This window comes from Triplophysa rosa, linkage group LG10 (genome assembly GCF_024868665.1).
Source record: "Triplophysa rosa linkage group LG10, Trosa_1v2, whole genome shotgun sequence".
NCBI classification, from domain to species: Eukaryota; Metazoa; Chordata; class Actinopteri; order Cypriniformes; family Nemacheilidae; genus Triplophysa; species Triplophysa rosa.
In genome coordinates, this window is record NC_079899.1 from 3183899 (window position 1) to 3211439 (window position 27541).

Sequence of the window (27541 nt, forward strand, 5' to 3'; positions counted from 1 at the left end):
TGGAGATACAGTCCAGAGGAAGGTTGTATACATAGCATGCCAGGTACAATTAATCTGTCTGGACAAGAAGCAAAATTACAGTACCTAATTTCTGGAATGATAAAATCACTGATTCAATGGTGAAAATACTCACTGATGGCTTCTGACTGTGGCTTTCTGGTTTCATTTGTGTTACTGGATTGAACTGTAATAGAAGGAGAAATTAGATCTTCATTTTGGCAGCAACCAAAAACCCTTAAACTGCCATATACTGTAGGTAGTAGTAATGTAATATTTTAGCAAACATTAAGTAGAGTATTTCTGGTGCACACTTACTAGTGATTTGGCCAAGAATAGGAATACTTTCTTCTGTGGCAAAATATGAACTGATTGCCACTGAATAGTCCACATCTGGAGTTAGATCCGTGATAGATGTGCTTGTGGCCGATTCAGGGAGATTTAAATCTCTGGAATCATCTGGAACAGATAGCGGGATCTCACGTTAGAAGATATATCATTCGAAGCTTCTCATTGAATGCTATGGACAACTGTTGATCTCGCTCACCGGTGTCTGATGTTACTTGTATTTTGTAGCCATGTACGTTAGATAAAGGTCTCATCCATGACATCTGCACCGTATTCTCATTTATGATTTTAAATTTCAAGTCTGATGGTGGCTCCACTGCAAAGAAGAGGTTTATAGAGTCAAGATTTCACGAAAGAGATGGAGACGTCTGAATGAATAATAGTAATAATGCTCAAAAAACAAGAGATTATTTTAGTAATCCCAACGACAAACACTTCAGGACTGAAGTTCAGTTGTTCATTGTTGGGCAGGACAAACACAACCATAGTGAAGAGGACAAAACACGAAGCAAGCCATTCGAACGGATCAAATGGCCTTTTCTTGAGTTGCATAACCCGGAATGTCACGGTCTGCAGCTCAAGCTGTGAAAGACTAAACACATTTCTATACCCGTATACTTCATCGCCCATCCATATGCAGACAACCATCCAATGCATGCTGAATGCTGTCAATACAAAGCATGCCTGTACACTGGGAAAAAAAACGTGATAAATCAATCGTATCATTCCCAAGATGTTGATTATACAATGGAATCAAGTTTTATGATGATAAGAGGCCAACAGTATGTAAAGTGAACATTTATATGTTATATATGTGTGTAAGTGCATCTATATATATATATATATATATATATATATATATACACACACACTGTATATTAAACAAGACTGAACTTAATCTATACTAACAGGTTGTATTTTTAAGACACACATCCATTGCAAATCTCAGAAAAAGAATACACAATTCATCGTGACCGACTTTTGTGTAGTTTCTTTTCACACATACTCATTTGACACTTAGTATAGATGTAAAAACTGTACAAAACCAAAATATTGACAAACAAACAAACAAAATATTATGAAATAATCTTGTATTAATGAAAAAACAAATCCACATTCCGCTGGTTGCCAGTGTCATGCACATGTACATGAGAAAGTTGCTGTGTGAACAACTTGATAAACGGCTTCCATGTACACGAGGAACCACACATAGAAAAGTTACGAATGTATTTTAAAATGATATTCTGTCATAGACATTAACATGCAATCTACATCAATGCATTGTGGATCTCATCTCAGCAGGTGGAGGTCGAGATGTCCACGTACACGCTCAACATCGACATCGGATGCTGACGATTGATGTCAGAATAATGTCTTGAATGCACAGGAAAAACAGATGATCTGGTTCTAAATGTAAAACACAGAGGATATGATATCAAACATGCTTTGCCTTTACAAAAAAAATAGCGGATTTTGTCAGGATTGCAGCTAGTGTTGTGCTAAAGGAACTCTTTAGAATATAGGTTCTTATTTACCCTCATGTTATTCAAAACATGTATGACTTTCTTTCTTCTGCAGAACACAAAAGAAGATATTTTGAAGAATGTTGGTAACCAAACAACATTTACCCCACTGACTTCCACTGTATAAACACAAAACCACTGAGACATTTCTCAAAATATCTTCTTTTGTGTTCTACAGAAGAAAGTCACATACAGGTTTACAACCACGTGTGGGGGAATAGTTGATGTTTGTATCAATATTTGTTGTATAAATATTTGTTGAGTTTATATAAGGATGCAATACGGTTCGATACTATACATTGGATTAACCAGAACCTTTATTTTTAAGAGTGTATTTAATGTTAATGCTCATCAACAAGGTGATGAAGATCCAAAAAATGCCTTCTATAGATGTATCATATATATAATGGCAGATCTTCCTTGTTGAAATCTTAATCATCTTAATATTTTCATGCACTACTGTACAAATAGCTGGATTTGCCACTGGGTCGGCTGTCATGCTGGTGCAGCTGGTAAACCAGCACATTGTTTCTGGTTAAGCTAGTTAAGCAGTACAAACACAGAGTATTGTGTTAACCAGCTGTGCCTGTTTGTTTAGCAGGGTACCTAATGACCAGCTAATGTGAATAAAGCAAACGTCACATGCAAAAACAAGAGGAAGGAAAGTTTTGAGGGGAAAGAGGTGGAGGCCAGAGCAGCAGGATATCATTTTAAAATAAACGATGGAGGAAACACACCGGTTGCACAGGCAAAGAACAAACAACACGACCTGAACACAGAGCTGAGGGTCTGCCGGAAGAAGAATGCTCACCAACCTGACGCATCATACTCAAACGGCCCGGGGTCGATTAGCTTCATGTGTCCAAACAGGCCTGGACCCCATGAGTCTTCAGACTGATTTTCAGGGGTCAAGCTGAGAGTTCTCACGGGCGGTGTCTCGGCACCGACGCACAACATGAACATACAACACTCTACCTAGCGTTTACTCGGAGACAGTCTAAAATACAATATACTAGCTCAGTGGAGCGTGAAATAATGAAACGTGACAGTTTTGTTGACTTTGTTGACAGTTTAATAACGAAAATGACCAAACTGTCCGCTCGTGTGGAGTTTCTGGGAACTTCAGAATAAAGAGGCGCGTCGGAAAAAAGCACCTCTGTCGCTCCCCGGAGAGAGTCGGCCCCATGTCAATAACCTCCAGCCAGACAGGCATTCTTTTTGGCTTGCGTGGTTGCCAGGCGGCTCGAAAAAGAGGTCGGAGTCTCCCAGAGAGGCCGAACAGAAGCCAAAGTAATTCCGCAGCATGTGCTGACTTTAAACATTACTGCATATTAACTTTCCATATGGATTGCAACTCGGCGTTTTCGACGACGGCTGCAGGAAGCCTGAAAAGCCTCTTTGTCTTGAGGACTAATTTAGTCCTCTCATGTTACGTCTTTTCCATTCTGTTACAGCGCAAAAAATGAATGAATTACATGTTTCCATTCGGTGTTCCAGTCGACTTACGCTTCATCCTCAGATATTCTCCCGAGACAGCTAAACTGATGCTGTGTGGTGACTGAAACAATATATCTAACTTAAACTAAAACAACTTCAAATCTTGCGGTAGAAAACCCTCATCCAGACTACGCCTGTCACTGATGGCACTGAAAGAAATTATGTTTTTATTAAAAACTCTTCGCCGGAGTAGTTTCCCCTGTATATTAACACTTGCGTTCTGCAATAAAACGTTCCAGATTACCATGCAAGTGTGTTCTGCTGTACATCCATCAGCTCGCGATAACTGCAGGGCTTTGAGCTCCTAGGGCAGAAAGAGCTCTAAGGACGCTTTTGAGAACGTAAATGCTGCAGAATTTATAACACAAAAATGAAAACCTCTGCTGTTTAACCTGTCCGGATCTGTTTAATAATGAAATCCTTTCATCTCAGCCCTCAGTCATTAGCCGGCTCTCTTATGGTAATTCATTGGGCAGTAAATGACTCATAGAAGATGTGATTACCATCCCAGACTTGCTTGTTCAAAACTGCAGAGGCTCGCCCCGCAACAGATGACACAAACATATTCCATCCGAAACATTTCAGCATTTTTACTTTACTTGTCTCTTTGTAAGCTCATGGTTTAAAGTATACTGAAATTACATGTGCAACTTTGAAACATATTTTGCTCATTTTTAAAGCCGATGAAATCTACTTGGCTTAAAAACGTATATAACCTATTAGTGTGTGTAAAATCACGCGTTGCTAAAAATACATATATATACTATAATATACAGTAGTTAAACTACTGCATATAATATGATTTTAAAATGAAATTCTATTTATATTTGACCACAGTATTTAAGTAGTACTAAAACAGATGCTCGCAGATGTCTGATAATGAAGTCAAAAATATGTTTCAGAAAATACATTTTTATCAAATAAATGAGTTACAGGGGAGAGAGAGAAAGACTTTAGAGACCGACCATACCTTGAGCCTCAACTGAATTCAGTAATAAAGTTAAGAGTGCAGCAGCGGCCAAACACAGCCTGATCTTCATGTTTAAACAGGGAGACAGTCAGCAGCTCATGAATCAATCTAGAAATAAAAGAAAATGTAACTTGTCATTAAACATTACTGCATCCATATTACATTATTTTTAATTGACGGAAAAATCATATATTCTGTTTTTTATGCACTACATATGGCCTAGATACATGTATATCATCATTTTTATCAATGAAATAGAGTTGTTGCCCATGTATGGTTATTCTACACAGGACCCCCTGATCCGCATAATAGCACACGAGCGCCTCTACATGGACATCTATAAAAATGCACTGAAAACTCAACGAGCTCATTGATGCCGATGCGAACTTCACTGCAACTTCAATTAATAACAATACTCAAAATATATTTGTTCTGCTTAAATTTGAAAAGAAAAAAATCTTTACGTTGCATTTTCCCTACACATGTTTAAATACAATTTACAAAGATAAATGCATATCTCAACAAAGCAGTTAAACAAAAAATGAATCTAATAAAAAAGGTCCAAAAATATTTACAAAAAGAACGTCAGAATAACTGAACTTTTATGACAGAAAACGTTACGCGCAATAGTAATTTAACATTCTATTTGATACCGGAGCACAATTACAAAGCTACAAAACTTCTCAGAACTCTTTAGAGATGTGTGAATAGAATAAAATCACATTCAGACCTGTTCAAGTGTCCTATAATAATACGGATGGAAAGTCAGAGCTGATGTCCCTCTGCTGACAGAATGAGAACTGAGAGGCTCGTCCAGCATCGAGGGAAAGCCTCTGTGAGAATGGGAGGTGTCTGATATCAGAAAAACCTCTGTGAGAGTGGGAGGTGTCTGATCTCAACCTGGGGGTTGTTCCTCACTTTACTCCTTTACGAAATTCCTCAAGAATGGAGCCCCCAGTTTTAAATGAGCAGTGGTCCTTTTTAGTGGGATGTGCTCAGCTGACACCTTTTTATGGTCCCCAGAATGTTCCAAGGACGTTCTTTTTCGGTTCCCAAAACGTTCCTCTAAATGCTGGCCATTCACACAAAGAACGATAACTGTTATAATTGTTTAACAGTGTAAATTTAAGAGAACTTTTTTATGAAGTACACAACTATCTCGTACGACATCAAACTGCACTGTAGGCCTACTAGGCTACCTCGTCATCATCACCACCACACATTTTATTAAAACAGTGAAGTAGTCTAAATCGCATAACTAATTACATTAAACTTCGGTTTGTATCTATTGACAAATAAATAAACATTTCATTAACTTTATGCTAACATTAGATCGTCTTACCTCAGCAGCTGTCCGCTTTTAAGATAGTAGAATGAAAAACGTTATTAGCCTTCACTCAGGACTCACTCACAAACATCAATTAGTTGTGTTAAATCTTTCTGAAAACAATAAAATATAAATGTATTTATTCTTACATTTCTAAGTTATTAAATAAAGACTGAATATCAAGAAATTGCTGTGACCTAAATTAGTAAAAAAGCAATGACCGTTAATGTTACTAGGAGTTCGCGCTCTTTGCACCCCGGAGAGGAGAAAGCGCGTGCTGGAGAAACAGACCGACAGATTTCGCAAAAATATAAAAGAACCCTAACCATTAACCCATAACCATTGGGAACATTTTGCATACATTTTTTTTATTTAAAGTCTCCTAGAACGATATTATTTGGTTCATTATTTGGTTTGATGTTTTAATATTTATTCGTAAATTAGACGTTTTATGCTTTAGATTCTGCAAAGAAAATATACTCTAAACCTGTATAACCTGGTCAAAATAAAAAAAGTCGTTAGATTTAATTTACACTACAAGGACATGACAAACCTACAGCAAACGAAGCATGCATGCTAATGTAGAAGTGTATCAAATATGAATACACCTTAAAGTATGTGTGCTGATGTAGTAGTAAACAAAGTATACTTGCTAACGCAAGAGTAAATGGTATGAAGATGAGTACACTATAAACAAAGTATGCATGCTAAACGTAAGGTTCCAAAGTAGACAGTTTTGCTTAAGTGCACCTCTATTTGCCAACAGCATCCTAAATCACACTTTAGTATTTAACCAAGTACATATTTTTCGTGAGCAGCTTTCACAGCTACCTAGACCTTTTTCATACACATAGCAGCATTAGCATCTACCTAGATCACTTTGAATCCATTTCATATGTTTAAATACTCCTAAAGCAACTCATTCGGAATTTAAGCATCATCACAAACCCATAAATCTCACCATACTATGATGCTAATTTGGCAAACAAAACAAAGAATGTGACTGCATACATGTTCAAACGATTGTGTTTGAGGAGAGGTGACACAATATTAGGAATACACGGGCTGTTTGTACAGTATGACATTTTATTACATATTACATGTACTTTATAGTACAATCAATAAATATGAATCCATGTATTGAAAATAACTGACAGGTTTAATGATCTTTACAGCTCAGACATGGGAACATAAGGGAATGTTTATTCCTTCTTCTTGGGCAATGCAGCATCGATAAGTGAATACACCACAAAACCACAACCTGTAGAGAGAAAAGGTTTTTCAATACAGTAGAAAAAGAGAGTACATACCAAAGAAAGGAGCACAAAAAAAACAATAAAACCTGACATTTGTTGACACTTCTGTGGAAAGACCTTTCAGATCATTAATCCTGAATAAGATTATTGTGACCCCGAGTCATATTACCCTATAAAAGTGTAAGATCAAACTAAAGCTAACTAAAACAAACTGATGAAACTATTTACACCTTTCATTAGTTTAAATACAAAGAGATCCCACTAGAGCAGGACAATGGTTCTAAGTAGATAGGATAATGATACGGAATTAAGACCGCAATATATATTAAATACTACAATTATTATTTACTCATAATACCCAACATAAACCCACTATTTACATTCCCAAGTAAACATGTTCAATTTTAAAGGAAAAAACAGCAATACATGATATCAATGAATGTCAGTGTTCATTATGTTTAGAGCTTACCAAAGACAGTAAGGGCCATTGTTGCCCTATACAAGAGAGCATCTTTTGCACCTCCCTTCAAATGAACTGGCATCCCATTGTCTTCCTGGAAAAAAGGAGTTGAACAGAATATTAATACAACTGATATTAATATATAATTATTTGTATAATTGTATAATTTGTATAATTATACAAGTACACATTACCATCAAGCAACTGTGTGTGTGTGTGGACCTAAGTGAAACAGACAGGCTTGTCCACACAGGGACGATAATCGCCAGCGTTTAACGCCTCAGGACTAAACAAAGGGCGCCAATGTGAGTGTGCACACCGATGTGCAAAACAGCAGGCGTAAACGCTTCGGGCTCGTTTTGGGGGGGGGGCTTTTGTTCACGTGCCTGGAGCTGCTGAAGTTACAGTAAAACACGACTTGATGGCTCTCAAGCACAAAACGGTCTTGCCGAGCACACATTGATACCAACGATGAAGAAGAAGTAGACGAAAGACGCATCGAGGCAAGATAATTCTTCTGTGTGACAAGCGAGTGTCAGAACCATAAAGTTGTCTTGTGTGTGTGTGACGCCCAGACAAAAATCAGGCATTCATTGAATCTTCTCCAAAAGTGATAAAACACTCTCCACACAGAAGAACCGAGGGTGTCTATGTCAAATGAATGATGTAAACTGCTATAAAACCAAAAAAGACTTTAGTCGCTATCAACTGTTGTTGCATAATTGATTGTTTATGCAAACTACATCATTCCTACATGAATGTATTACTGTGTTCTAAATAACTGCATACAGATTTGGAACAACATGAAGTAAAACAAAAGTTCCCTTTATTTTAGGGTGAGCAAACCACTTAAAATGCCATAGTTCTGGTGTGCAAAAGGTGTACCTAAGAAAATCATTTAAGACATTAAAAAAAAGCAGAACATGCGTTTAATCCATTTTACCGCTGTGTCTGTGTAAAAAACACCAATAAATTCATAACTAAATCTTGCAGTATATTTTTTAAAGCGAAATATGTAAAAACAACCACCCTTAATTTAGCGCTGATCGGATATGAGCAGAATATGACAGCATCAAAGCCAGTGATATAACGGTTACAGAATAAGCAAAGCATTACACTACTTGTTTAATTTGACACTTTTTTAAAACTATTTTAGCATTACAACACATGCAAGATTAGTAATCACAGCCTACTACGAAAGTGAACCCTATTAGCCAATCATGTCGTACTTATCTGTTCATCCACAATATCTGTCCAGAACCTGGGAACAAATGGCAGTCTTAACTTTAACAGTACCATTAACAGACAAGTGCCAAAGAGGACAATACAGTGCCATGGCAATATTAGTGGAGGGCACAGTATATACCAGACGATCGTAAATCAAGTAAAACGTTTTAGGTTTTTTGGGACTCTGAGGAGAGAACAGTCTAGCTGGACTGGGTCAAAACTGGTAAAGAGGACTAACCTGAAACAACTTCTGCTTTGTTGGGACTTTATTCTCCAGCTGTCTGGGTGCACTGTTGAATAGAGTGCGTCTGGAGACCTGCTGCAAGGTCTGAAGGGCAAAACAAAAGTTAACGCATTTTATTTCACGTTTATACATATACAACACATGCTGACCAATGTAGGACTGACAAAACCTTCCTTCTGTCACTAAATGGGTCAGTGCGATCCTAATGTGAAAAAGCTAAAGATATGACATAAGCTCATGAAACAACATCATAAAATAACAACAACATTTACTATAATAAATGTCAATCTACTGAAATGTCTTTGTTAGATGCGTTAGATTTTGCTACACACAAATACATCCTTAACATCTCCTTTAAGAACCAGGAGGTCACGAGCGCAAATGCTATGCTAAACGTTTTCCTCACATCTACCCCTTTTACGCTTCAAAAGACAACTACTCGAATCTCATTTAAGCCCTCTACATATAAACATGAAACAGTGATTAAATCTCACCCTTAAGTGTCTAAACATGATGAATTTATGCTTTAGTTTAGATCGCAACGCCCAGAAAGCCGCGGCAGCACAAGGACGTTTGATAATGTCACTTCTTCTTCTGCTCGCTGTTGAGGCTGCTCGAGGGAAGAGTGACGAGTAACTGCCCTCTGCTGGACAGTGAAAAGCAGCGTCCAAAATATTCCTGTAAATTTGTTTCAAAATTCGCTTTTTAATATTCATTGAAATACAATCCCATTTTAAAGTGAATTAAATCCCATTTTAAAGTTTACTCTGCCGTGGTCCTATATACTGTTAAAGACAGATTTGTAAACTGAACTCGTTGCTAAAGCATGGAATACGGAGAATAAAAAATAAAAATAAAACACTAGATTAGCAAACTTCAAGACACCAAAGGTGTTACAAGCACACTTTCATGTATTTTCTTAAATAAAGCTACATGTACAATACCAATGATGAATCAGATTTTATTGGTGATGTTATTAAACATAGGTTTGCCCAACGGTTTTAGAAATGTATAGTATTTGTATGGTCTGTTTTTTTAAGTAGTAAAGACACCAAAACACAATTTCAGTGCTCATGCTTTTATTATTTCACAACTTTAAAATAACAGACATAATTACAGCCCAACACAGGACATTCACACAACTAAGATTAATAAAGCTACCAGCTATTAAACACATACTTCTAACAATACATATAACAATATTTTCCAACAAACTCAAAAAATGAACACCTTTGCTTCAATCAAATTCTCAACGCTCACAGTTCAGCATTTCAGTGAATATATTCACACAATCTTTGCTGATATGCATGTGTCAAACTGTACATCAGAAATATTATTTCATCATTAAAATCACTTCTTAAAACCTGACTGTGATGGATTGCACCATGCCATCAGCAAAAATATCCAAGTGAATGAATCTCACACAGCCTGTCAAATGTTCAAGTTATATATTCTGCATAAATGAGGAAGCCTGTCGTAATTTCCATTAAGGTGCTTTGGGATTGTGGCATCATTTTTATGCCAATTAAGCATGTTTAAACTTCGTTTTACTGTAATGCTAAATACTTAAATAGCATTCAGATTTTACAGTGCAAATAAAATATTGACAGTAATGAAAATCTAAAAACAATCCACATTATATTAAAACTAAACTTAAAACTAAAACTGGTTGCGCTACAAAAATGAGAAGCTTGAGGAAAACCGTGAAATGAACCTCATCCTCTCTACGCAACATATCATTTCAATACTTTTCTTTCTTGGAATGAAATTGTAACTGGTAACGTTTTTGTAAGATTCACAACAAAACTCATCTACTGTATAATAATATACAGATAATTCTAGCCCCGTCATAACACTGTCCTCATCACACAATTCTTCAGAATGAAGACACTGCTTAGGTTTTTTTATGATAGATCTTTGGTGCAAAATAATTAAATGCTTAAAACAGATTAATTCAAATACCAGCAACACATTTGCTAATAGTCCCTCCAGCCGCCTATATGTTTACATAGGAGCATCTGCTCTGTGTGAGATATGAGAGATGAGTTAAGCAGCTGTACTCGTGTGACTCATGCTTGCATATCTCACGTCATTACGTACGTGTAAAGAGCTCAGCTGACACGTGTTAGTTGGGAATGTCGGCATTGTTGTTGCGGTTACCGTACTTATGGTGGATGATGAGTAAAACCACTCCCAGGAAGAAACACACGGCGCCCACGGTCATGTAGGCGATGCCCAGGAAAGGGTTCTTTCCTCCCATCCAGGAAATCGTGCTGAGGATCATACGCTTGCGGCCATCAAAACTGCGCACTGGGTAATCTGGATTCACATGATTAAAGAAATCTAGAGATACAGTCTTAGTTTTCGACTGTTACACACACTCTATTACCTGTTATTCATATACATTTCATAGAAATAAAACAAATAACACAGTTAACCCAGGGTTATTTTTTCATCTTAGTCTCATGACATTGATCGTTTAAAACATGTTTTATACAGAGATTGCATATTATTGTCAAGGATACTGTAGGTCACCTCCAGGGTATAGTTTCCTGGCTGTAATGTCGGGGTATTGCTGTCTTTCTTCTTTTGAATGATGCGGAAAAGCTTTCTGAAGGTTGGGAGAGCAGCTGTTCTCATCCACACAATGAAATCCTCGTTGATGAAACCATTGTTGTCAGGATCGGTGGGGTCCAGCTCATAAACCGGCTTAAGCCAGTTCACTGGTTTGCTGGTTTCTGTGTCGATAAATAATGCTGTTAGGTTGTACTTCCTAAGCAGCAGTACACAGCCAGTCATTATCCACACCTGGACCTCTCGACTTGTCACATTAAACACTGGTGTGCCGCAGGGCTCTGTAATGAGTCCACTGTTATACACCTCGCTGACTCATGAGTCATGACTGCATAACTTTGGAGTAGATGACACCAAAGTTGTTATTATTATGTAATAATGTAATTACATTCTTAGGCATATAACTATCATATATCTTCTGTAATGCAAGTGTGTCTTATTGAGAACTATTAATTCTTTGTCATTTTATGTTGAAGCTTATGCAATTCACTTTATATTTTAGGCCACCTTTTTCTATTATACTGCATAAACGTATAAATGTACAGATAAAGTCACGTTTACTTACATGGGACATTCAATTACATATCTTCAATAGCATATTGGGGCTACATTAAATAAATATAAAATAAAATAAAGTATAAAATAAAACTAAACATACTATTGTATATAGTATGTATAAAGTCTGTCCACCTGTCTCACCATCACTCAGCTTCATTTACCTTGAAACGCTACAGAGAGGTTCTTGTCGTGTCCTCCTGGGTTTCTAAACTTCACGTGCTTGTCAGTCCACCAAGCAATGCCTGTCTTTACCAGATGAATAGGCGTTCTGTTTCCATTGGGATGGATATAAAACAGTTCCAAAGTATCTAGAAATATATGTAACATATGCAATATATGTAAGGGATAATCCACAGCTAGCCGTGCGTTAAAGGGTTTTAATGCACGACGTGGAGGCCAAGAACCACCCGACGCTTAATGCGACGTGCATTAAAAACCTTTAACGCACGGCTAGCTGTGGATTATCCCACTTATACCATGGTCATTTGCCAAGTTAAATCTTTTATTGATGTTTACAGTGAAATTTTAGATCAAACAGGTGAAAATTACTGTGATTTTGTAAGTTAAATTTCAAATGTAATCAAACTTACTGGAGCTACCTGTGCGTTAAAGGGTTTTAATGCACGCCTTCCAGCCAATCAGAATCGAGTATTCAAAAAGACCATGGTATAAATATATAAATCTGAGAAACATCTTAGGAAATGAACACAAGTTCATTTAAGACATGGTCCATTGCAAGCTTACATAATTGTCTTACCGTTGAAAAGACTGTTTGCAATGGCACCGCAGGGGGCAATGGCCTTCTCGTCACTCTTCCGATACGGCTCACACTCTTTACTAGGGTTCTGTAAAACAAAAACAAGGTCTTGAACCTAAATATATGACACAATCAGCATCATTTGTTGCACAAGTTGTTGAAACTGTTATGAAATACATTTCTCTAAACATAAATTAAGGTCAAACGCATTAACTGGAATCACTTACCACTAAAGAGCTTTTGTCCCCATTCAACTGGCTGTCATCTCTTGATTTGACATAACGTCTATGGTTTTGATAGAAGTTGGACAGCCCATAGTACATGAAAACATTGCTCTGCAACAAACCATATGTAGTCAAAAGCATAACCAGCACAAACATCTGACAACACACATCCACCTTTTGCGTGCGGCTATTTCAGTCTAGATACACATCTGCAGCTTCTGCATTTTCATAAAATACACACGCAAAGGCAGTTTATTCACGATTGATCCTCAACCTATTGTCTTATGAGCAGGAAACAATTCTGTTTCAACCTGTACAGACGCGATCAATAAACTATCCTGTAAAATGCTACTGCATTATACAAGAGTGTGCTTTATTTGATCGATAAATGGCCTGGAAAAGAGATCACAGGCCAAGTAACAAAACTTAATGGAGCTATAGATAAATGCACCTATAAATAAACCACCTTTTGTTTGGACCTTCACGGTGAACATATTTCACTTCACGGGGATGAAAACAGAACAGTGAGGAACAGCCACAGTGTACAGTTAATAATGTTCTTCACAAACAATGACTTCTGGGAAGTTTCTGTGTGCACCTAAAATGTTTGGTTTATTTTGAATGTTTTGTTGTACATCCTCACTGTAATTCACATTCTTGTTAGTTATCTTCCGAAATACAAAGATTAGTTCTAAACAATAATAAAATAATGAAATCCAGGTGCAAACCAAAATGTTAAGATGAATAAATGAATGGTAAAACAATAAGACTAGACTGTAAATAAAAGTAAAAGAGTAAGAAACGTTATACAAAAAATCAATCTTACAAAACAACATGGTTACTAACTACATTGTATTAAAAAAACATTCATTTTTATTCATTTCAAAATGAATTCATGTGAAATTATTTTAATTTCCGTAAAGCTGCACAAGGAAATGTTGGATCATAGATCGACAGGCTGGTTTACATATAAAGGCTTGACCTGTTTTCAACAACTGCTGTCATGTGAAGTAAAAGAAGGGTGATGGCCAAAACCAAGCTTGACATCCACCCAAGACTGCTGAAATGTGATATGTTGTACAGTATTTGGCTACAAACAAGACAAACTTTAGGCGCAGATGGAGAAACATACACCTCAAACTAAAGCTGAGGTACACAGACCACAAGCACGTGTACTGTTGAAGTGAAATGTTTCTCTTTAGTTTACGCACCTTTCAAGCCCAAAGTGTATGCTTAAATGTTTTATAGACAAAAATACAGTTATGCAAACATTTAAATAAAATGATTTAATAAAAATGTTTTTGAAAAGAATGACTTAAATAATGAAAAAGGTGTCAGAACAGAAGTGAGACCTCAAGATAAAATTATAAAGCATTTCTGCACATTCCACGCAAAGACTCACTACGCTAAAGATGATCAAATACAACAAAGTCTTTTATCAAAACACAATTGTGTCATTGCATCGTTTTGATGAGAATTGTTTTGACTTTTGAAGACTAGTGTACATGAAAATAAAGTATATACCTCAAAGGACTGCTCTAGGGTGAAGGGCACAGAGCAGGTACAGGCACTGGTGCTGTTCCAGCTGTAGTTATGAGAGCAGTGGAAACACGGACTGGATTTGTCGACACCGGTGTAGTCAATCTACAACAAAAATCAACACATCAACTCAGTGCCGATAACGCACGTTTGATCGGTTGCTATAGTTACGCGGTCAAGGTAAGCACCTCGAACTCTTTGATGTTGTTGGATGTGACGAAAAGTCCGATTCCGATGGGGATGAAAACGAGTCCGATCGTGAAGAAAGCAGGCAGGACGGTGCCCGCGGTCAGGATGGGCTGCCAGGCGGGTAACCGCTGTTGTTTGAACGCCGTGTTATCGGGTTTCCTGCTCTTGACGGCGCCCGGACCGCCGGAGCCCACCGAACCGGGATGATGCCCGTCCTCATCCTTCGCGTTGTAGCTGGACGCCATCATCGCTCTTTAATCCTCTACAGACGATCGGACGCTAAACGATCACTTTGAATGTATTGTATTGTTTTGATTGTCCGTTCGGTGGTTTATCTCGCTGATATCATTGACGTTCGTGCTGTAACGCTTCACGACGGCAAAACAGGTGATTATTTCCGTAATGAGCAAGGCGGTAAACGCGGAAACTCAACAGCCAATAGAGTGAAAGCGGCGTCGTGACGTCATGACGTTCGCTGTCGTACTGAACCTGTAGAGAAAAGTGCAACCAGCATCGCTCGCGCTCGCGCTCGCTAAAAACTGCCCATTTGCGAGGGGAGGGGCTGTGCAGAACATGTGTTTTTACGGTCTATGTTGATTTATTGTGACATTAGCAAGCGATATTAGAGATATCTGTGTTTCCCAATTCAAGTAGAAGTGTTAGAGAGACCGTATTAATCAGTTTTGTGTGTTTCATTTGGCTAGGAGGTATGCATCACGTAGAATACATTAACAGTATGCATGAATTCATTATATGTTCCTAATGATCATCAGAACATCCCGATGTTAAACTATGTTATTACAAAAAGACTGCTTTATCTGTCTTTCACAGTTTTAGAGTCAATGTTGGATTTCTAGCTGATCTGAGGAGAGTTTTAAGTTGTGCACTATGGGTAAACGAATGTATGTTCTATTCATGCCTAATGAAATGCGTTGTCAAAAAAAACTGCGCAGATACCAACACTCAGCATATAAAACACAACATCAGTGACATCAACAAACAAGTTTATAAAAAATAAACATAACACATCAACAAAGTAAACAACAATACAAAAGTAAACCAGTGGTTATTTGTTTATGCCAAAGCGCATGCTGGGAAGTGACAGCACTGTTGACATCACACTATTACTGTTGAACAAGATTACAGTGATGCAGACACATAATCATTGTGATGGTACAGTCACAGTTTGCAGTTGTCCTTTAATTGTGGATAATTGTTCAACTGGTTCTTTAAAATTAACTGAGAAATTAAGACAACATGCCAGAAAATAATGTAGTTATGGCAAACACAAGCAGGGTAGGCTAACTGTCTTTGCTAGCCACACCAACCTGGACCCTGTGCTTGCCAAGGTAGCCAAACTCACAACCTGCAAGGCAACGAAAACAAGTGTCCTCTTTTGCACCGCTGTATTTTGTAACATTTACTGAAGTACATTCATTTTCCATAGACTTATTCTACTCAACCCTTCCCTCCACCCTGACTGGGTCCATTGCTTAAAGTTGTTTTTTTCAGATCAGTGTTCATGGTCTGGTTCTCCGCATGTGTTTCCGTTTTAACACCTGTGCCGATGCCAAGAGCTCCAAGCACTGCTTTACCAGTTTTCATTCCTCGAGACATAGGAATACGGGTTAACCCTGATCGGGCTGATGGGGAATCCAGAACAGGCTGCTGTTGAGTAACAGATAGAAAAAAAATTTGTTAAAAAGAAAGAATCATAAATGCATGACAGACTGTGGCCAGGACAGACTTCTTTCATCATTTATTATCATGTGACCATTATTTGGCCTGATAGGACATGCTCCTATTCTGGAACAACATTTGCTTAAATTAACCATCCCTATTCTTCACCCCAACCATAACCTTTTCTAATTTGGATAAGATTGTTGTTAAAGCCCTAAACCAAACCCTATGTCTCATTATGTTGTTCCAGGTCCAACAAAAGAAACACATCCTGCTTGACAAAATCATGGTCACGTTCTAAAACACCCTTTAGCCGTAGCAAAATCATCTTGGGATTTATATGAAACACTCACCACTGAGAGTGTCGGTCTGGCTGGTGCTTTTGTGACTTGCGTGATGCTGAGGCTGCTCGTGAGTTTGGACATCGATTTGCTCACAGTAACACTGTGTGCTGACCGCAGCCCAGTTCCAGAAGAAGCTTCCTTACTCTCAGATGTTAGACATTTGGGCATGACAACTGATCCATGGTTTTCTGTGGACTTTTTGAACTGGGATCCTGAGTGAATCTTACTGTCCTCTGTTGTCACCACATTAGCATGTGAGCTGCACCTCTTGATCGGTGTGGGAACCATTCGTTTCTCAGGAGTCACTTTAAATACGGCTCTGCCTGTTATCATATCCACCGGCTCTGGGGAGCTGTTGTTGGACGCTATGGGTACAGGTGATACAGATCTGCCCATACAGGGAGAGCTCAGAGTCCCTGGACTCTTTACTCTTGAGATGGTGGCGATGGCCACTGGGGATCTAGCTCTCTCTGGATTCTTTGGTTCTTTGGTTCTGTCATTTGTAGGAATGATGGTTGTCTGAGGTCTTTGAAAGGCTTGCGTTTGCGTGGCAGTGGCTCTTTTAATCGAGTCATCGGAAGAGGAACTTCTAGTTTGTAGGGTCGCCTCACTGTTCTGAAGGTCTGGGATCACTTGGACACTTTTGGACATGTTGACTTCACAAGGTACAGACTCCTCACCGGTACCCAAAGATATTTCAGAAACACTACTGTCTTTCTTCTTCATCCAAGGAATCCAGGACTTCTTCACGGTAAGGTCTGTCGGAGGATAGAGTTCACGCACTGTCGGTCTCTGCTGTGGCTTCTTTAAGCTCTTTTGTTGAAGACTGCTTATGATGCGATTCTCTTCCTGAACAGACTTCTTGATGAACGCAGCAGGGGAGTCATTCTCAGCTGTCTTCTTTTCGATCCAATCTGTCTGAACCCCGGTAGACGTCGTTGGAACTTCCATCATTTTGCTTCCCTTGGTGCAGGTCTGCAGGGTGCGACTGTAACGCTTGGTGACCTCAAGTTCTTTGGTGAGGTTTGAAACTTCATTGCTTATGCTCTTTTTCTTGTCCTCCTCCTCCAGGAATCTTTGTTGCAGCATAGAGTAGTCCACCTGTAGCTGTGAAAACACTTCTTCTTTGTTCATGAGCTCAAGAATCTTATCTTTTAAGGCTTGCACGTCCGCTTGAAGGTCTCTGTTTTTGGTCTCCTCCATTATGAACCAGTGTCGCAACTCATCCTCATGGCTACCAATTTCATTTACTTGTGGTGATAGGAGTTTAGCCTTTTCTAGCTCTGTCTTTTCCAACATTTCGCACTCCTCCTCTGATTTGACAAGATCTCCCTCATGAGCTTCAAGATGATGGAGCCGGTTCTTCATCTGTTCAATCTCCAAAGTCAGCTCTTTAACTTTATTGTCATCATTTCCAAATGCATTCGGGACACTTTGAAGTACTGCTTTTTTAGTCGATTCCCTTTCTTCTTCATTTATTGCATCAGTAGTGTGCTTCATCGTACCAAGCTTGGCTCGCAGATCCTTGCACTTCTCTTCAGCATTGGTAAGCTTGTCCTTAATCCCATCTCTGTCTTTGACAAGGGCAGTTATCTCCAACTCCATCTCTGATTTCAATTTCAGGCGGTTCTTGCTCTCCTCAATAAGCCTCTCAGTGACCTCCATTACTTTTTCCTGCTCTGTCTTATGCAGTTTCATCAGTTCCTCTTTCTTTTTATCCTCAGATCTAATTCTGTCTGCCATGTTCCTGTGCTCATTAACCATGATTACAGTAACCGACTTGAGTTTCATGAGATCTTCTTTTAAATCCAATTCGTCCTTTTCCAGTTTTAGCTCAGATGACTCAAGCTCCTTCATGCGGATTTTAAGGCTCACTAATTCGTCCGTCAAGTCTTTCGTCAGGATTTTCTCTTTTTCTAAAGCTGCTTGCAGCTGGGAATATTCAGCCCTGCTCGTATCGAAGGTCATCTCTAGTTTTTCCAACTCTGTCATTCTCTCTTGCATTCTTTCCAACTCTAGTCTCAGCTCCTTATTATGGGTATCCTCAACATGAAGTTTCTTTTTCAACTCATCACACTTGTTCTCAGTTTTGGTGAGCTCTTCATCCTTGCCCTCCATTTCAAGAATGCGCTTGCGCAACGTCTCTAGTTCTGCCATCAGATTTAAGTTGTCGCACTCATCCATTCTCAATTCTTGGAGCTCCTCTGCTGATCTCTGAAGAACATTATTGGTTTCTTCAAGCTCCTTGTTTTTGCATGACAATTCCATCTGTTTGTGGGCAAGCTGCTGATGTTGAGATTCCAGACAGGACAGTTTTGCAGACATTTCTTCTTTCTCTTTCGCGAACTTGGAGGTTCTGAGCTCTAGCTCAACCTCAAGATTCAAAATTTTCTGGCTGTCCTCCTTCTTCTTTCTCTCTGCTTCATCGAGTTTTTGCTCCTTTTCCTGGAGTTTCTGAAGGAGGTCTTCAATTTTGTGGCTCTGCTTGTCAATCTTCACTAAGTGAAGTTCTCGCTCATCAACCATCATCATGGCAAAGGATTTCAGTTTAACAAGATCGCCAGATGTTCTTCGCATGCGCCTAGAAAAGTCTTTTTCCTTTCGCATTTGGTAAGCTTTCTCTTGTTTCAGCAACCGCTTTAACCTTGTAAAGAAAACAGAGGAATGACTTATTGTATGTTTTGTTAGCCACTGTATGTAATCCAAAAAATAATGTCAGTGTCAACCAGAAGACAGACATTCATGAGTAAACACATTATAGTAGAGCTTTCAGGTGAATACGATCAGATCTTGGTAATAAGCAGCACATGGTTTTTCAAGGTTGAAAAACCTTGAAATGAGCTAGATTACAAATAAACAACAAAAGCGCTCTGACTGCTCCTATGCCTCGCTGCTGTCATACTAACCATAATGTAAATGTACATGAATGTTTAACTAAGAATCCACACCTGGCTCTCATCCACCTACACTGTTTACAACAATGTCTTTTAATGACAGAAATTATACCTGGCTTTGCCTGTTGTTTAAATTTTCTTTCTGTGTCCCACTTACAATAAAACTGAGTTCAAAAGTTTGGAAGTAGGTGACTATGTATGTACATTAGAGCTAATGTACATAACCTCTATTACTAACAGAGTAAAACAAAAGACTAGAAAATACTACACCCTGAATAAACTGGAGGACAAACATTAATTTCAATACATTAATTTTCAATCATTTAAAAAAAAGTCAATACAGTCGTAACATATATTAAACTTTTAGATATGAACCAAACAGTGGGACCTATTGATGTCAAATATTTTTGCTGAAATGTTCAAAATATTACAAAAAGGATATACAGTAGTTTGTAATGCATAAGTCACATTATTTGTCTGACAGTTTTGAGTTGTTTACTTTTTATTCTGTGGAGGTGATAGTTGTATTACTCGTGTATATTTTGTCTTCTTTTATATTCTATTCAATACGATTTTTTAGTTATGTCATTTGTGTCTTTCTAGTGTTTTCAAGTTTCCCAGATGAACCTTTTGTTCTTTTTTCAGAAAAAATAAATAAATAATGATATTAATAATGACAAAGCAACAAGTAATAACAAAAATTACAGTAAATGTAAACTTGATTAAATGTAAACTTGTATTGACCGTCTTTGCCTCTTGATTCATACATTCAACCTTAATTCTCATTACATAATTAAGTCTAGTTCAATTAAGGTACAACGAAGCACACTACTGATGCAATTAGGCCTGTACATTTTCATGTATTTCAGTAATATAAAAAGACATTATGTGTTTGTCCCTTTGTTCTTGACAACTCTGTTACCTGTTATAAAAACACATAATAATCTCCAAAGCATTCATCTGGAGAGTACCTTCATCCAGTGATGTCACTTCCTCCGGCGTGAAACTCTGGAATGTAGTGAGCTATGGCATTGTTTCTGTCATTCATTTGTATTAAAAGGACACACCATTATTAGATTTATTATTTGTTAAATCTGTTATTGTGATATTGCAGTGAAACGTCATACAATAAAAACATAATATGATGATATCTGGTTTGATTTTAGCATATGGGGCTAAAGCACAAAATTATGGAAAATGTCAACAAATTAATTAAAAACAATTAATTACTATAATGATTTTTAGTAAGTAATTTATAATTACTCTATTATTTCTAAATTTTTATTGATATAGATATTGGTCCATTAACATTGTAAAAATCAGTTTAGTATATCTTTTTTCTTTGTATTATTAGTATGTTTTCTGTGAATGTTTATGTGTGGTGTCTATGTTGTGGTTAACGCTGTTATAAAAGTCATTGTTAATGAGAGCAAAATGTCTCTACAGCTGCTTTAAAATGATGGAACTTGTTAAAAGCGCTACAGAAATGAACGTGACTACTGAAAATGTGTTTACAATTCAGGAATGGGCCTTATGCTATCCCTCCCTCACCTCTCTCGTTCCTGCTCCAGTAGGTTGGTGAAGTCATCGCTCTTATTCATATAGTCCACGTGTTTGCGTTTCTCAGTCTCCAGCTCATAAACGGTGTGCAGGTGGCTCTTCTCCGCCAGCAACAGTTGCTCCAGCATGCGCCGGTACGACTCCTTGTGTTTATCTTGTAATCTATCCAGCTAAGTCACGCAAAGAGTAAACCACACAGCTTCATAATAGCACACACACTCAGAAAGATTCAAGCCTGTAGTTACTGGGATTATGTTGGGTGAGCATACCTCAGCCATTGGCTTTTCAGAAACATTGTGGTGGCGTGTTTGGTCACTGCTGAGGGCAGCGTCTCTCTGTAGGGCCTGCAGGGGTCTGCTCGGTACTGCCGAGCCATAGCGTGACTCCAGTTTCTCTTGACGGCTGAACAGCTCAGACCGCAGCAGACGGATCACGTCTTCCCGGGCCTGGGTGACCAGTATAGAGTATAATAAATATAACTGACCTGGGAAATGACCCCAGACCTTCTTCAAGACCTGAGAGGTTTAAAAGTTGTTCTAAACGATGTGTATTCATAATACAGTAGTATATGATCCTTTATACCATGGTGTTTTTGAATACTCGATTCTGACAGCTGGAAGGTGTGCATTAAAACCCTTTAACGCACAGGTAACTCCAGTAAGTTTGATTACATTTGAAATGTAACTGACAAAATCACAGTAATTTTCACCTGTTTGATCTAAAATTTCACTGTAAACATCAATAAAAGATTTAACTTGGCAAATGACCATGGTATAAGCGGGATAATCCACTCCGCTTTGTCGTTCTTGGCCTCCACGTCGTGCATTAAAACCCTTTAACGCACGGCTAGCTGTGGAGTATCTTTACGTAATGAATTGGAAATGTGGGATACACACCAATTTTTATCCGCACCAGATCCGCACAAATTAATCCCTTTGTGTTTTTTACATTATGCACCTATGCGCCGATTGCCAACAAATCACAGACTTAGTTTGACTTACCACGTGCGGTTCATGTCAGGAATCGTTTAGCACTGGGACCGCGCCATCTATCAAACGATCTCCAAATCCAGCGTTATATCCACCGTTTATATAACATCCATCACTGAAATGCCGTGAACAAACCAACTGACTTCTCTCACTATCGCAAGAGTAACAAATTAAACAGCGCAGCCAATCTTGATGCAGCGCAGCCAATCTTGATAAGCGGGTCTTACTATCGCTCGTCGTATGGCACGTGGGTGGGCTATTTATTTCGCATTGCCGTGCTCTTCCGAGAGAATTGCCCAATAAAAGACATAGGATCCCTGTTTACGAAACAGAGATCCAGACATAAAAAACTTTCCGAAACAAGTTGGAGTGCTAGGGGAGTGTATCAAGCACAGAAATACTACGTCATGCGTTCAACTTGTTTTTTAACAAGTTGACCATGTTAAGTATGAGAAGCCAGCACGTTTAACAGTGTAAAGAAGTCAGAATGCATGACATAGCATGTCACCCGATCTGTTAAAATTGTTTTTACAAAAACAAAAAAAAGGATTGTGAATTTGGAATAGATCACAAAATCCTTCTAGGTTTTGATCTGGATCAAATAGTCAGTTTGTGTTGTTCAAAACCTTTTTAGTAAAATTGGGCTATGTTTAAGACCAGGATTATTCTGATCCAGATTAAACGTTTTGAACAACTGGCTCCTGGTGTTTGTGGAAAAGTAAAACTGAAGATTGCAATATGCATCGATTTAAATAAAAGCATCCGCCAAATGCATAAATGTTTCAAAAATAGTTTTATATTTTGTTAAAACGACTTTAATTTAGTAATGCTTTATTTTCACATTTCATGAATAAATACTGTACCTGAATCTCTCCTTCCATGATCCCCAGCACTTTAAAAAGATCATCTTTAGGCAGATCCCTCAAGCCAAACGGATGTCCATCTTTCTGTACTGATTTCTCATCATTGTCAGTTCCAGTCTTCTCCTCGTCTTCTGTCAGTTTAACTTTAATACTTTTCTCAATGTCCATTATTCTTCCATCCTCTTCCTCTTTGATGTCATGTGACGTTTGGGTGACAATCAGAATCTCATTCACAGGGCTGTCTGCTGTACTGTCTTTGGACCTCATTTTCTTCCTGAAGATTTAAAGCACGCGCAGGCCATTACTGTCATTCTCATAGAAACATTGCTTATGCAAGCAGGACTACAGGGTAATATAAAATGATAAACAAATGATCTGAATGCTGTGGGCGAAAGACAGAAAGAACATCTCAAACAATTCTTTGTTTTTATGTGTCATGCATATGTCCGCAGATTTAAGAGATATTTATAAAGCATGTCTGACAGTTGTTTTGGACACGTGTAGTCACGTTCCTGGGTGTCTTCTAGAATGCAGGGCTGGGCAACCCACAACAAATACATCTCTTCCCTATTTCAGCTATTTGATGTTTGTTACTACAAATGATTTTAAAATGGTAACGGATGCAATACAACAAATGGGCCAAATGGACAAGTAAATATTTTATTGTGGTGAAACAGTTTTAAAGAATTTGTTCTTACAAAAAATCAGCAATTCAAACACACTTATGTAAAACACCAAAGTATATATTTATTTTCAACACAATCATAATTGTTAAGCTTATAGCAATATAATGTATACTATCCGGAATACACGCAACTGCCCTTAGGAAAATTTACTATGGTTTTACTAGAGTAAAAAGATTAATTAGCATGCGGATGACTATACATTTACTACAAATACCAAAAGTAAAAGCTTATTATAGTTAAACCATTACTTTTTATAACAATGTCTGTGGATCTGTTCCAACTCTTTATAAAACAAAACATTTAAAATAGGTTCGACTTTTAAATACTGTAAATGAATAAATAACTCTAATTTAAAATGTGGAGGTACATTTTTTAATTATTTAAAATGTACCTCCTGACAACCTCACAGAAGAGTTGGTTCATTATAGTTCACTTTTAGTCCATGGCAGTGATACGGGCTCCTATTTTAGTCTCTTGAAGATAAGTAAAAAACACAACTGGTGCCAGCAGCTGTCTGAAGTCCACATTCCTGTGCTGCCACCGAAGAAATGAAAGGTTTTACTGGACCACTCACATGATCACGCTGAACGTCTCATGGCATCTGCAAAGGGTGATTCTGACGAGACGAGATGTCTGTGAACATGCACGATGTACAACAGACACACAGAGGCCACACCCCTTACATTCATTCAAAATATACAGTGTAATAATAAGAAAGAAAAAACCGAACTCGTCATGCAAATCACCTGGGCGATGTGTACAGGCCAAAGTCTATCAACAGCTCATCAACCATATCAAGAGACAATATAACAATTCAGAGTACAAAGATCATACTGAGAAAACAAGTTCTTTAAAATATCTTCTTTAGACCCTTAAAAGGGTTTTAATTGTACAGACCTTAAGTGAAATTTAAGTATTCGTGGTAAGTATCCATAAGTAATACTAGTAGTAAGTGTACTGTTTCAATACTACAGAAACTGGCCCACAAAAAATTGAAATATTTTTTTAAAAATGAGAAATGTCATCGTTTCCTGAAAAAAGTCCATAAATGCGAACCCAGTATTGTTGTGCGTACCGTTTTTCATTTAATTGCATATTCTGTAATCAGTATTACTGTCCGAGTGAATTGGATATTTCCCAGTTCATCTTACTGTATACAGTTATCAGCTACTATTTATATCACAAATCCATAACTCACATGCAGGCATGTTGGACCGGGTCAGTTGTCATACTGAATTACAACTTTACACTAGTGTGCTGGTCACTACTCGCAAGTGCAAGTGACCTTAACGTAAATTATTCACGTCACGTATCATTTACATACTCCTTTAACATTATACAACTTTTAAATGAAAATATAACTGCTAAAGAAATAACAGATGCCCTTCAGACAGTTTGTTTGAACGATATGGAGTATATCACCAGTAAACAAAAACCAAGGGACGAGAGCATCTCTGGTTACGTGACATCATTCGAAAGCTCTTTAAAAGGACACTTCAAAGTGCTGCAGTGTAAGTATATGAAGTTCAAGTACAAGTCATAATATTAATAGAGGCCGTAAATGATACCAGGATGAGAAAATACAGTAAACACTGAAACTGTGCCCTAATTCTCTTATTGTACAGAAAATGATAAAGAGGGGCGTGGGACAAATATATATTTTCAGATGGGCTATATCTTCTCTGTATGATGATTCCACATAATCCCAATGGTTGGATAAGAAGGTTGGACAAAAAACTTTTGACAGACGACTTGTGGGTCTATGGTGTCTCACGTGAACGTGTTGGCACAGAGGAAGATGTTCGGAGTTAAGGATAAACGTTAGAAAGTGTAAAACACTATACACACTTAACATGCTGTAAAGACAATAAAATGTTGATATTAAACCAATGCTAGCCAGTGTATTACAGCATTTATTCTTCACACTTTGTTTTTCAAAAAATGTATTTGTTGACAATCTACTAAATACAATTTCTTTCAGATTTGAATGGAAAGCCGCATAAACACTGTCGTCATCCACAGAGCCAAGAAGACGCATGTTCTCATGAGCATATTGTTCTACTATAATCATGTGACTGTCAGAGAAATATTTTTTATTATGCATACACTGACCTTCTATTGATAATGTCTCCATTTTTTATTCTTGCAATTTTGTACTAAACTGCAGTACTAACACTTCGGCCAAATAAGGAAAAAAACATAATTCACTCATCCTTATGTCAATCCAAACCCGTCTTTCTTTCTTCTGCAGAAAACAAAAGAAGATATTTTGAAGAATGTCGATAACCAAACAGCATTAGCCTCCACTGACCTCCATTGTATGAACACAAAACCATTCCGACATTTCTCAACATATCTTCTTTTGTGCTCCACAGAAGAGTCGCATACAAATGGGGCTAAAAATGATAACAGATCTTTTGTTTTTTTGGTTAACTATCGATTATGTCAGATAGTTGTTAATGTCTTGATTCAGCGATAATACATACACAATTTTTAAGTCAATATGAAATCAAACCACAACTATTATTCTTGACCTCATGCAAAAATAAGAAAAACTAAAGCTTATCAATATTCTGAATTACTTCGATGCAACATCAGTCATTAAGTCAACTTACAAACATTTATTTCCCCTGCTAATAACATGTAAACCTTAAAGGGACAGTTCACCCAAAGATAAAATTCTGACGTGATTCATTCACCCATAATGTGTTCCAAACCTGTACAAAATGTGTTGTGCTCCTGAACACAAAGAAAGATATTTGGAATAATGTTTGTAACATTTTTGGGTGAACTGTCTCTTTAAATGCACTTTTGATTGTCTCCAAAATGCATGTAAATAACACATCCATGAACATTTTATGTATAAAAATGAAGTGTCTAATTAAGCGCAGTGTCTGGTAAGCTATCCAGTTTCCTTTGGAAAAAACTTTTTTGCAACCTAAATATGTAGCGGTATGATATACAAAATTCTAAATATAAAGTGAAATGTAAATTGATTGCACAAGAATGATAAAAATGTGAAAATATAGTTCAAGATGCAGTGTCACACATTTTCTGCTTGATGTGTAATGTCAACTGACCAAGACAGAGCAAGAACATGCAGATCCTACAGTATATTCACACATACGTCCTACTAACGTGAATAAAACACACTTACCCGCAGTGACCCTGAATCCTACAGTTCGAATAATCCACCAAGTTAGACTCCAATCCCGCTCTCAGTGTCACCCCTTCAAAAAGAACCCATTATCTGCAGAATACAAGTGTCTCTGTAAGGTGGTGCTGTACTGAGCAGCAGGTGTGCCAAACCCCCCCTCCACACACACTTCAAACCATGAGAGAAAGGCTGACCGAGGGCCTGTAAAACCTCCGAGTCATGAATACTGATAGTGAAGAGGGCGGAGGAATAAACTCTTGTCGTGTTTCCACTATCATTCAGTGCGGTGCTGATCTATATTTAACCTCAGTTGTGCTCTTCAGGGTGTGAGGGAGTGGGTGACGTCCTCAGAGGTGACAGCTGAGACGTCCCATTCTCACGTTAGAGAAAGTTCAGCCTGCTGGCTCCGTCCACAACTCAGAGCTTGTGACTGGACAAAACAAATCAATTGACAAAGAGTGTAAAAGCAGATCTTCCAAAAAAGAAAAAAAATCATCCTTTGCATCTAACATCATCATTATACAAACTCTCTGAAACACCTGGGCCCAGTTACTGACTGCGTCTTAACAACTAGCCTCACTGACTAGCAATTCGACTAATCAGTCTAACTTTTCATATTTCAATCTACCTTTTTATGTAACTGATTTAAAGAAGTTATGACCAGTCTTTAAGAAAAAA

General features: G+C 37.8%; 3 protein-coding genes across 7 annotated transcripts in view; all 3 read right to left on the bottom strand.

Annotated features, from left to right (window-relative positions):
• Positions 1–5198, bottom strand: part of col12a1a (collagen, type XII, alpha 1a) — a 57556-nt gene extending 52358 nt beyond the window's left edge. For 4 of the 5 annotated variants that reach the window (XM_057343200.1, XM_057343201.1, XM_057343196.1 and 1 more), the window contains exons 1-4: positions 2684–4439; positions 545–661; positions 316–456; positions 134–184 (exon numbers count right to left, since the gene is read on the bottom strand). In XM_057343200.1, the coding sequence (XP_057199183.1) occupies positions 134–184; positions 316–456; positions 545–661; positions 2684–2831 (457 nt within the window). In that variant the 5' untranslated portion in view covers positions 2832–4439. Of the gene's footprint in view, positions 1–133; positions 185–315; positions 457–544; positions 662–2683; positions 4444–5065 lie in introns of those variants that run through there. The other variant, XM_057343197.1, reaches the window with a different exon arrangement.
• Positions 5199–7742: 2544 nt separating this feature from the next.
• Positions 7743–15121, bottom strand: tmem30aa (transmembrane protein 30Aa). The gene is made up of 9 exons (XM_057344338.1): positions 14690–15121; positions 14487–14606; positions 12966–13073; positions 12739–12826; positions 12143–12289; positions 11375–11587; positions 9344–11168; positions 8844–8933; positions 7743–8639 (listed from the first exon to the last, which is right to left on the bottom strand). Exons 1-7 carry the CDS (start codon positions 14936–14938, stop codon positions 10975–10977), a joined length of 1119 nt encoding a protein of 372 aa, XP_057200321.1. The 5' UTR covers positions 14939–15121; the 3' UTR covers positions 7743–8639; positions 8844–8933; positions 9344–10974.
• A 1027-nt stretch (positions 15122–16148) lies between these two features.
• LOC130560513 (filamin-A-interacting protein 1) lies at positions 16149–26995 on the bottom strand. Its single transcript, XM_057344336.1, has 6 exons — positions 26864–26995; positions 23021–23294; positions 21438–21614; positions 21160–21338; positions 16724–19358; positions 16149–16358 (listed from the first exon to the last, which is right to left on the bottom strand). The coding sequence occupies exons 2-6, from the start codon at positions 23285–23287 to the stop codon at positions 16149–16151; spliced, it is 3468 nt and encodes a 1155-aa protein (XP_057200319.1). The 5' UTR covers positions 23288–23294; positions 26864–26995.
• Positions 26996–27541: the final 546 nt, after the last annotated feature.

Excerpts from the sequence above, each read along its gene's own strand:
- tmem30aa (XM_057344338.1), bottom strand. The coding sequence starts at position 14,938 with ATGATGGCGTCCAGCTACAACGCGAAGGATGAGGACGGGCATCATCCC. Across the intron at positions 11,588-12,142 it reads CCTCTCTGTAGCGTTTCAAG|AAACCAGCAAACCAGTGAAC; the intron begins GTAAATGAAGCT and ends TTATCGACACAG. Across the intron at positions 11,169-11,374 it reads TACCCTGGAGGTGACCTACA|ATTACCCAGTGCGCAGTTTT; the intron begins GTATCCTTGACA and ends ATGTGAATCCAG.
- LOC130560513 (XM_057344336.1), bottom strand. The coding sequence starts at position 23,287 with ATGAGGTCCAAAGACAGTACAGCAGACAGCCCTGTGAATGAGATTCTG. Across the intron at positions 21,615-23,020 it reads TCATGGAAGGAGAGATTCAG|GCCCGGGAAGACGTGATCCG; the intron begins GTACAGTATTTA and ends CTGGTCACCCAG. Across the intron at positions 21,339-21,437 it reads CTGAAAAGCCAATGGCTGAG|CTGGATAGATTACAAGATAA; the intron begins GTATGCTCACCC and ends TGCGTGACTTAG.